Genomic DNA, 11463 nt, shown 5'->3' with positions numbered 1-11463 from the left:
CTAAGCTGACCGGATGTTGAGGGCAGTGAATGTTTAAAACAATCACAGCGCACTTCTCCAGGACCTGTCTAGATGAGGGCCAGCATCTTCCAAACATGGACTGGGAAAACCCAGTCCAACAGGAAATTGCCCCGTTTCCTGAGACAAGCAGTCTTCCCATAACTGTTCAAACGCATCAGCAAGATCGTTCTGCATCCGGCCACTGCACTTTCCTGGGAACACTGGGATTTCCGGCAACCTCACAGGAACGTGGTGCTGTAAGGGGGGCCGCCCTGGTTTCCAGCAGCACCAGCGAGAACCCTCGGAAACCTTATGTGGAAAAGGACCGATGGAATGTGTACCCACCACACCCGCCTTTACAATGTTGTCAATTGTCCTGAAACACATGCTCTAAGGGGCCGCAGCCTGAGACACGGTGTTCTGTGCCTCAGTCACTGGTTTGTAAGAATTTTTATAAACTTTCTTTTAAAGACTACACATAAGTTACATTTCAAGATACATTATGATTGATAGCTTAAAATGTGTCTTTTTAAAGTGGTATCAATATAAATGTTGACCTAATAGTGATACAGAGAAAACACATTTGGCTGGGGAGTACATCCCACCCTAGTATCAGTTTGTAAAAAACCGCAGACATAGTATCATTTAAATGGTTTTACTGGAACCTCATCAGCACTGCAACAGAGCAAACACTATGTTTCGATTCTGACTCTCTGGTACCTAACCTGGAACCTCGAGTAGGTTCTGAGTTTACTGAACCAAGGGACAAAATCATTTTTCAATGCCCTAATTTAGAAAATTCAAGAATGCTAAACTGTAGAAGCCGCCCTTCCCCTTTCGAGGAAAGATCACACTCAAACACTACTTGGTTTCCAAAGTTTATTAAAAATCAAAGAATAGAAAAACTTTACATAAAAATATGTCAATTTTAGCTTCCACATTGTTGTCCACACACACAAAAAATCGAAACATGATTTCTTCTCGTTGAACCTGCAGCGCGTGACCACAGCGGCAGCCAGGCCAATTCATCCCGCTCACCACGACGTGCTGGAGCACGGCGCCTGTCCTGTGAGTCGAGCTCTGAAACGGGCACCCGCGGGACACTCGCCGCCGTCCCCGCAGTGGTGTCCTTGATGTAGTGTTTAACAGTCAATATTGCTAATGCGTGAAGATTAGTACAGGCCTACATATCAATTTTTTATAAATATTTCTTTATCAATAGGTTCACAATTTAAATATCTTTAAATATTTTTGATAGCTTCCAGTCATTAAGAACTGCAGACAAAATGTGCTACTCCACTCTGGAATGCCTCCTAGACAACCTGCAGTCACGGCTGGCAGCTCTCAATGACAATGTGGGCCAGTCCTGCTAACAGAAATAAAACAAAATAAAAGACAAACGGACCATAGACAGTTTAAAGCTCGCCCTTGCTGGGTGTCCATCACGTTCAGATCTCCTCTACACATCTACCTAGTGTCGTGGTACTAAGCGTCTCCTCCTGGCGCTCTCCACTAGTGGATTTCAAAGGCCAACCCCCACGCTACAGACGGGAAGTCAGATGGCCTGTGAGGTGCCGTTCACTCCCAGGACAACTGTAGTGCTCCAAAAACTCAGGGTTAGACAAGATGGACATATTCTCATCAAAAAAGGTAACAAAGACAGTGGTTGTCATGGCAGAATACACTTGCATAGTATACCTGTATGCTTCTCAGGCTGGGCGCCAGCAGCTCCCTGGCCCCAACGCTGGGCTGTGCGCTCCTGCAATACATTAGGAATACTCCCTACGGCGTGCTGAGCAGCTCGAGTACTTCTCGTATATTTGCTCTTAACAGAACGAATGCATACTGCTACACAGATTCCTCAACGGAATCAACATAATTCCTTTCTCCACATTCCTAAAACTGGGCACCATTGTCCGCAATGATACTCACCAGACCCATCATTACAGGCTATGTTACTAAAACTGACTGAAGCATGTAGAAGTTCACATTTTCTTAAAGATTTTAGAATGTGACAACCTCTTCTCCCCTTAGAAAGTTAGACTTCTGGCACTTTAAATGCTGGATTTGTTGTCTAGTTTAAAAGAACCAAAAAACCAAAACATTAAAACTCCACAGTCAGAGCGAGACAGCAGACGGGCCGGACGGCAGAGTCGGCAGGCAGCTGGTCAGAAGACTTGAGGGCCAAGCCCCTTCGGAAAACTGGCGGGGGGCAACTTGGCTCCTTCACTGAGAGGCCTCCCCTCTGACCCCAAGAGCAAACGTAAAAATGAACCTGAGCCCCTCGCTCACGGTGTTGGCAGCCGCGCCCATCAGACAACCGGCCGACTTGATGAACCCAACTTAGAAAATGCGACTTGGGAAAGGACCTAAGCTTGTTTAAAAAATCCCCTCCTCCCTTAAATATAACTTACATGAAAATATGAAATTAAATAAAAAATATCTGAGTTATTGCACAAATCATAAGTTTTCAATATTTACATAGAAAAACAGTTCTGAATTTTGAAACAAAATGTGAGGGCAGTAAAACAATAGTGACCTCCCATCCTGTCCACCAAGGAAGAACCAAGTACGGGGTTGATCTCTGTGGCTCTGACGGACATAAAATGAAAACCCCAACCTCAAAGGAACAGACACGGCTACTGAGAAACAAATGCCAAAGCTGACTTCACCCCCTGCAGCTCCAGGTCCAGACAGGCCTCTGGAAGGATCCTGGGAAGGCAGAAAACAGCGTCCACGTGGAATAAGGCTTCACAGATGAGCACAAGGAGCTGTTCTTTAAGATGGACGTGACCACCACACAAGGGACATGCAGAGTGATCAGCGGCGGGTGTTCGAGAGGCCCGGCTGATGTGCTAGATGCTGGTCTCAGTTCCCGCCGGGCGCCAAGGCTACCCGGGGCAGTCTTGGAAGGGTGGGGGCCAGGAGGTGCCGCCAGGAGCTATTATCTGCTGAGACTGACGGGCAGACTGTCCCTCGTGTGAGCGTGTTTTTTCCTCCTCCAGCCGGTACGGTTGTACTGGTGGTGTCCCCGGTTGCCCACGGGGGGCCGCACACCTCCACTGCCCACGGAGCTATAGCTGCCGCCTTGGCTGTGGTTGTGAGAGCCTTTCATGGCCAGCTTCATGCCACTGTGCTGCTAAAGAGATAAGGAGAGACCTCAATGATGGAGGCTGTTATTTCAGAGGGTGTCCAAAATAATTTTAGGACTGTATAAATGTAACTACTCCTTAACTGTTAAAGAGCTGAAATTACATTCAGCCCCTTGAAGGCAACCTCGGGGCTGACGTGGACCCGGGTGAAAATGAGTTTGACCCCCCTGTCTATTGTGTGGGATCTGGGCTTAGATTAGCCACAGGAAAGTGGAAAAACACATTTGCAGGGACCCCCAGGACCTAGAAAGCACATGAACTTCAGGCCCTGCCAGCCCACCTGGCCCTCTGCAGGGAGCCCGGGCAGAGCCCTGGGAAGGGAGAGGCACTGTGGCAATGCAAACACGGCCAGGGGCCGCGTCAAAATTTCCCCCCATTGTTTGCTTCTTGAACACCAGAGTTGCTAGCACATAAATTAACAGATAATCAGAAAAACAAAATAATCGTTACTCCAAACCTTATTTCAAACTTCAGTATTATGCTAACAAGTTCAATAGAGAAATTACAAGGAATATATAATGAGAGGAATTAAACTATATCAAATTTTGAAATCATTTCTTACCACTTTTAAAGTTTTGCAAGGGAAAGTATGAAGCTGGACAACCAGAAAACAAATTCCGTTTTAAAAAGTCTGTGGAAGGCTCTCTTTGGCAGAGAAAGCACTGCCAACCTCGAACCTGCTTGGGTAGGTGCCGGGGGCCTCGCTGGACAGGGGACCTACCTTATGATAGAGGTGAGGGCTGGAGAGCGGGTTGGGAGATGCGGACGGAATGGCTGGGGAAGACATGTGGTGCACAGCCTTCAGTGCTGGAGTTCCTTCAACAGCCACTTGTCTACAAGGAACAGGGGCCACCCCCAGGGTCGGCGGAGGTATAGTGAACCTGGTCTGGGGACAGAACCACCAGAGACATCCGTAAGGCACACATCCAACACAGGTCAGCCACCCCACTTCCAGGGCTGAGCACCAGAAGGCTGCCATTTGCAAAAAGGCTCATGAATCCGGTCTGTGTTCGACTACAGCCTCCCAAAATTTTGTTACAAATCAGAAACATTTTGTGTTCTGAAACAGCAATCGCGATAGGAACCAAAGTCAGAAAGTTTCAGTATTTATTAAGACAAACAAGACCAAACAATTAAAAAAAACCAACTAAAGTCATCAGAGTCACTGTCCCTTGAATATCTGGGAAGAGCCCACACCAGTGACAGCCTTCAGATGGTCACCGAGGCAAGGCTGTGCCTGCCTCCTCCAGTTTGTCTGCACACCATCCCGGCACAGCGCAGGACACTGGGGGAACCCCTCTCCTCCGACCTTGGGAAACCACACTGTTCACACCTGCAGTCCTCTGCCCGCAGACCTCTGGAGAGTGATGGTGGCCCCCTTGCACAGCATTATGTTGTTTTACACTTAAAAGACGCTGTAGAGACTGGCTTTCCTTTCAAAGTGAATTAATGTGGTGGTTCTATAAATGTAAGCGAGGTCTGTCCGGAAGAAGTCCGGCCATTGTTAATACAGACAGAACGTTTTGCACTACATCGATGTAACCTGGCAGCAAAGAGAGTGGACTGAAATGCGTATGGGTGAACAATGATGACTTCACTGTACCAGTCAGTGGGGGCAGTAGATGCCATTGAGTGAGCATGTGTACTGAATGAGCAGAACAATATATCTGCATTAAATTCTGCATTAAGCTTGTACACTCCTCCATGGAAACTATTCTTATGGTTCAGAAGGCCACAGCTAAGGGTAACTGGTGATTGGCAGCTTCATCACGACAGTGTACCCACTAATGTATCGCATCTCGTACAGAGTTTTTTGGTAAAACATCAAATCACCCAGGTGACTCAGCCTCCTATATCCCAGATTTGGTGCCCTGACTTCAGGCTTTTCCTAAAACTAAAACCACCCTTGAAAGGGCAGGGGTTTCAGACTGTCAATGAGACTCAGCACAATGCAATGGAGCAGCTGATAGCAACTGGGAGAACTGTGTGAGGTCCCAAGGTGCCTACTTTGAAAGGGACTGAGGTATCACTGTTCTCTGTACAATGCATATTGTATCTTCATTTCTATTTTTCACAGTATGTGGCTGGACACTTTTTGGACAGACCTTGTATATTCAATTGATGTATAACTGGGAAGTAGGTACAAAATTTAATATTTTTGAAATGGTCTTTTAGACTTATAATTTTGTCTAAATTAAAAAAAAGAAGACATTCTAATAGAAAAAGCCCTATAATACTGCCTATGTGAAAAAATGTGATCATCTTGAAAAAGTCAAAGTTTACATTAGACCATACAAGCATGTAAACACTGTGATTTGGGCGGAAACAGGAACACATGTCCATTTCAGCCTGGGGACAGCATCATAGCCACTCTCTCCAACACAACCCCAGGACGATGGTCTCACGGTGTGAAGCAGTGTGATCTGCAGAATGATAGTCAACTGGACCTTGTCAAAAGCCAGTGCAGAGTTTAAGAACCGAGCCCCCACATGGGCAACACTGTGCATGGTGGACCTGGCGCGCACTGTCTTTTAAAGAATGACAGGGATTACCGCTATCACATCTGCAAAAGATGAGAATTTCCTAAAGACAGAAACATATCTTCCAAAGACTTTTCAAGTTCTCTTACTAAGTCAAAGGTGTCAACCGCTCCTACACGGTTCCCAGCAGCCCATCACAGGATGGGCACCTGCGGCCATGTACCTGAGTTTTAACTGTCATGACCAATGTTCCAGAAGCCACATACCTGAGTGTTAGTCGTCATGACCAACGTTCTGGAAGTGGTGGGCTGAGGTTTGCCACTCGGGATGGGCAGGGCGGTGGGCAAGCTGGCCAGCAGAGGCGTGGGCGCTTGCAGACTGAACTGGTAAACGCTGGGTGTCGTGCAGGGTGGCGTGTCGGAATCCTGCATAGAGGAAGAACAGGGAGGGCTGTACGAGGGGGCGCACGGCTTCCTAAAGCCAGGGAAGAAAGGCCTGCAGCACACTCACTGTGCCAAGCTGCTGGATGGAATCTGTCCACTACGGCCGCTCAGCTACAGGCAGCCCAACGCCACTCACACATCCTTCATTTCAAACTGAAGAAAAACGTAAAGGAAGTCCAGATGGGACACCCAGACTTAAAGGTTTTTATCTCCAAATAAGTTTTTTAGAAACCATCCAAGAGGTTCTGCAGTTCTATTGTCCGTGGCATCAGTGTCCACGAGAGGCCACACAGGCCACTGAGACCGGCACTCACAGCAGAGTGGGGGCCACACGCACACTTGGGTGGTCTCGCACATACACAAAGAATGCTGCAAAATCCCTGCTGTGGACGTTTTCCACAAACACAGACACACTTACAATGTCACTTCCAGAAAGTGAAGACACAGAAGACGCAGAGGAGCCCGAGGAGAGAAGCTGGGGGCTGGGCAGAGACAAGGTCAGGCGCTGGCCGTAGGGCGGCTCCGGGTCTCGGCACTGGGGCTGCTCCCCATCGCAGGTGCCTATTCGCTCTTTTATCTTAATCCTACTGTCTGTGGAGAGAAAAACACAGCCCAGGTGAGCCACCTCCAAGGAGCGCAGATATAGGGTCCTATGGGACAGCCACCAGCCACAGGTATGGCTGAGCCTTGAAATGATGTTAATGCGACTGACAAATTGAATTCCTAATTTTATTTAATTTTTTAAATTATCTTGTTTCAGCTATTGGAAAACATTTAAATATATTTGAAACAACTTGTATATGTAAATAGTTTTCAACAGCACATCTTATGAAATCTAATTTACAGATCAAGTATTTCTGGTGGAAATTTAACATCCTAACTGCGATGTGCTGCAAGTATAAATAAACACTGGATCTCACATCTAGTACAAATGGCAGCTGCAAAATACAGCATCTGTCCAGAAAGTATCCAGCCATGCGCTACAAAAACGAGACATTTATTGAAGAAGACACAGGAAACATTGCACCTAGGACAATGACATCTCGGTCCCCTTCGAAGTAGGCACCTTGGGGCACCACACAGTTCTCCCAGCCGCTATTTTCCTGAGTCTCATTGACAGTCTGAAACCTCTGCCTTTCCAAAGGTGATTTTAGTTTTGGGAAAAGCCAAAAGTCACAGAGTGGCAACTCTGAAATATAGGGGGGCTGAGTCACCTGGGTGATTGGATGTTTTACCAAAAAATTCTGCATGAGATGTGGTGCCTGAGCAGGTGCATGGTCGTGATGGAGCTGCCGGTCACCAGCTGCCCTTAGCTGTGGCCTTCGGAACCGTAAGAATAGCTTCCACGGAGGAGTGTTCAAGCTTAATGCAGATAAATTGCTCTACTCAGTCATTCTGAATGTGACAGCCACAAAGCACACATGCTCACTCAGTGGCATCGACTGCCCCACTGACTACTGCAGTCGGGTCATCACTGTTCACACATGTGCCCTCCAGTCCACTCCTGGGCTGTCAGGTCATATGAATGTCGCATATGAATGTCGTGTCAACCGTCCTCACCATATTAACAATGGCTGGACTTTTTCTGGACAGACCTCGGATCTCAATGACTTCTTATATTGATTACATCTTGAAATGTTAATATTTTTTGCACTAAATTGAATAAATCATATCAAAATTAATTTCACCTGTTTATTTTCACATTTTTAAGGCAGTTACTAGAAACTTCAAATTTCCATGAGGCACACCTTATATTTCTACTAGATAGTGCTGGCCTAAGTCTCATGGTTTTAAATTAAACTCCTAGAAATACTAGAAATTTTTCTTAGTTTACACAACTTCCCACGAAGGGACAAAGAGCTACGCCTGTGGGCGTGTCTGGGAGGTGAAGGGCAAGGGCAGGGGGCGATCTCTCACCGAGGTCGGGCGCCGGGTGGGCTGTGCTGCCCCACTTCTCCTTGATCCACCTCCGGTAGTCAATAACTTCCTGAGTTACTTTGACGATTCTTCCTAAAGTACTGTAGGGGCAGAAGAGGGAAATCGGCACAGTACAGCGGGACCGTGAAGCCCATGAGCCCTCCCCAGTAGCTACTTTATACTCTTAACAATATAGTTTTCTAAGTGACATACAGGAAAAAGTTAAAATAATTTTACAAAATATGTACAACTCCTCATGTTCAAACCCAAACGTACTTTGAGATCGCAGTATAGTAAAAGTAGATTCTTATGCCGAAGTCCTTGAACCTAAACTGATCTACAAAAACTGCTTAAATCAAGTGCCTACGTAGGGAAGTCCACCCTCCCGGCCAACATGGTCATGAAGGTCTGACACCCCACTTCCCACCAGGGATGGAGAGACAGAGCACCTACTGTGGGGCCCAAACCGCTGCCTGGAAACAGTGAGTGGACGGAGGCCACCCATGACAGCCACCCGCGCCACCACTCAGGGCCTCCTAACCCACTTATTCTACAACCTGCCCAGGAACAGAGACGACAGCACTGTTCCGACCACCACCCGCGGCAATCGCACCATTTTTCAGCCGCTCTGCCCTTACCTGCTAGCTCCATCCCCCTGTCCTACCACCTCCACCGCAACAGCCTTAAGGCAGTTACTGGAAACTCTGAAATTCCATTTGGCCCATACTATATTTCTTCTAGATAGCACTGGCCTAAGTCTTACAGTTTTAAACTCTTACAGAAAAACAGGTATTTTTCTTAGTTTGAACAATTTCCCATGAAGGAGTAAGGAGATACTCCTGCATAAGTGGTTAGGATAACGCAAGTGAATTAATCTCTCACCAAAGTCGGGCACCGGGGAGACCCTGCTGCCCCATTTCTGTGATTAGAAATAAATATTTCTCACTAACAATGAAAGTGCACACTGTAAGTGTTCTGGAATGGAAAATGATGGACTGCTGTGCCTAAGAGAAAAGGGATGGGGCCTGTGGACTCAAATACACATCCACGTAGAGCTGACTATTCACATTTTGAAGACTGCCTTAAGAAAAAGCGTCATATTCCAAAGTTTTATATTTATTTTATTTTATTTTTTCATCCTCCCCTGAGTATATTTTTTCATTGCTTTTAGAGAGAGAGGAAGTGGAGACAGGGAGAGAAAGGAACACTGATCACTGATGTGAAAGAGAAACATCAGTGGGTTGCCTCCTGTACGCATCCCAACTGGGGATCAAACCTGCAGCCTAGGCAGGGGCCCTGACTGAGAAACAAACCCTCAACCTTCTGGTGCACAGGGTGATGCTGCAACCACCCGCCCGGGCCACATTGGTCAGGGCACATTCTGTCAGGTTCTAAAAGCCAGTCACCTCCCCCAGACAAAATATTCTGAAGAAAGAAATGCTCACTCCTCAAATAAGAAATTCTCAACTTTTAACCTTGGAGAGAGTTGAACCTTAAAATCAAATACGACCACCCTGAATTCCTAAAAGGTCTTCCATTACTGAGGTTTTCAAGTTTTACTAAAATCTGATGGCACAGATTTGAAGTTAAACTTCATGAAAGCAAATGACAGAGGCAAAGGGTGCCAGCTTTGCCGAGGCTAATGAGGGCACAACTGCCAGGCCCCTGGAGCCCAACAGAGGTGTTGAGTGGCTTCTGTTACCTTTCAGAGTCTCTGTTTGGATAGGACCTTGCAAGTGGTGACACGGCGTGACTCAGAACAATGTAGGCATAGTCAAAAACCTGCTTCACCTGCATGGCCCCATAGGAGCTCCGGCCAACATCATTTCCTGAAACAGAAAGGCAGCTGTAAAACACCACCGGACATCTGAGCCTCAACTGGTGCTGACGTTCTCACGTACGTTATTCTGAAGTGGGCCCTCACCACTCAAACACGTCCAGACCCCAAGAGCAAAGCCGAATTGGGGACCTGCAAACACACCTTAGCTAATGGCCACACGCCTCTCACAGTGTTCACAGGCCAAGGGCCCTGATCTGCATCACCAGACCAGGGTCTACCCCCGCCAAGAGAGATGTCATTCACCGAGAGGGAGTGACAGTTTACGAGAGTCAAGTAACTCTCCAGGTGGCAACAAAACACAAGGAAGTCCAAGCAGCAACCTGAATCAGGCTGCCACTGTGCTGACTGGGAGCTCCCTACCACGGGCAGCGGGCCTGAGCACAGCACAGTTCAGTCAGCACCACTGGGACCTGCAGAGCAAATCCTCGACGATAGAATGTTCGAGGTCTGAACTCCAGGTTTGGGTAGCAAATCAAATGAAGCCGCCACTGAAGTCACCAAGTAAGCCACAGTTAAGGAGCTTAACTCTAATTGTAATTTACATTAAACTTCTTCACAAGTGTTTTTTTTAAAAGCTGCGCTCTAATTATTGGAATATTCTTTTCCAGATTTAATTATAATATAACCTAGTGATAGGGTGGGGTTTTGTTTTTCAAGTGCATTTCAGCAAACACTGAAGACAACAGAAATGTCTCCATTTTAACTTATCACCACGGACAACAGATGATGAAAACCTGTCATACCATGCTGCTGGGAAAACTGCTGCTGAAATGGCATGGTATCAATCACGTCATTTATGAACAACAACAGAGAAGAACAGTCAGTATGTTTTCTTTGGAAGAAAAATTAAGAAATATAGTTCATACCCCCAAAGCCATAAAAGAAAAATCATTAAATATGAGGATATTAAATATAGAGAGAAATTAAAAAATACCAAATCCAGATGCAAATGACAAACTGAGAAGAAAAAAAGTACAGTACGCACACAAAAAAAGGCCCCCTGACACACACAGGTGCCACAGAATCAGTAAGGGAGCCGTACAGCAGACAAATGGACAACGCACACAACTCAGACAAAAAGAAACACAAAGGGGCAGTGTACCTGGAGCTGACATCTCCACCACCTTTTCTGTCACCTGTCCGTCACTGACTTTATCACCAACAGTAAGAACAGTGTCTCACCTAATAGATGCTCAATAAACATTTGTGGAATTGATAAATAACAATGTGTTTAACCTCACTATCATTAAAGAAATGTAAACTATGTAAATTAAATTTATATTGCATGGTTTTATCAGCTTGGTAAAGACTTAAAAGACTGTCACCAAAGGTTGGGAATATGAGCACCCTTAAATAGGCTCACAGGAATGCAACCGGAAAACTGCAGACCTGCCCTGCGTTCTTCAGGGTGGCAACCCAGTTACGGAGCAAACATAAAAAAGTGGCCTTGGATATATCGGATATACTTTTAAGTAAAAAACAAGTTGCAAATCTGCTTATTATCTGATGCCATTTATTAATTAATAAGGCTACAATAATGAATGTTAATACCAATTTAGGAAAAAATGGGAGAATACACATCAAAATGGGAGGGGATTATGGCATACTTCACTTTTCTCTGTTACGTACTC

The 11463-nt window shown here is 46.1% G+C and overlaps 1 protein-coding gene across 2 annotated transcripts in view; it reads right to left on the bottom strand.

The window, feature by feature from the left end:
• Positions 1–865: 865 nt before the first annotated feature.
• The window catches only part of TENT4A (terminal nucleotidyltransferase 4A), a 44643-nt gene continuing 34045 nt past the window's right edge, over positions 866–11463 (bottom strand). The window contains exons 8-13 of one of the 2 annotated variants that reach the window (XM_037062982.1): positions 9695–9821; positions 7993–8093; positions 6494–6666; positions 5899–6057; positions 3874–4038; positions 866–3136 (exon numbers count right to left, since the gene is read on the bottom strand). In XM_037062982.1, coding sequence (XP_036918877.1) covers positions 2945–3136; positions 3874–4038; positions 5899–6057; positions 6494–6666; positions 7993–8093; positions 9695–9821 — 917 coding nt within the window. In that variant the 3' untranslated portion in view covers positions 866–2944. Of the gene's footprint in view, positions 3140–3873; positions 4039–5898; positions 6058–6493; positions 6667–7992; positions 8094–9694; positions 9822–11463 lie in introns of both variants that reach the window. The other variant, XM_037062981.1, reaches the window with a different exon arrangement.

The sequence above is a fragment of the Sturnira hondurensis genome, unplaced genomic scaffold (assembly GCF_014824575.4).
Source record: "Sturnira hondurensis isolate 20B ecotype Veracruz unplaced genomic scaffold, ASM1482457v3 Scaffold0014384, whole genome shotgun sequence".
Classification (NCBI taxonomy): Eukaryota; Metazoa; Chordata; class Mammalia; order Chiroptera; family Phyllostomidae; genus Sturnira; species Sturnira hondurensis.
The sequence above is the reverse complement of the archived record's forward strand: the minus strand, read 5'-3'. Positions and strand labels throughout refer to the sequence as shown.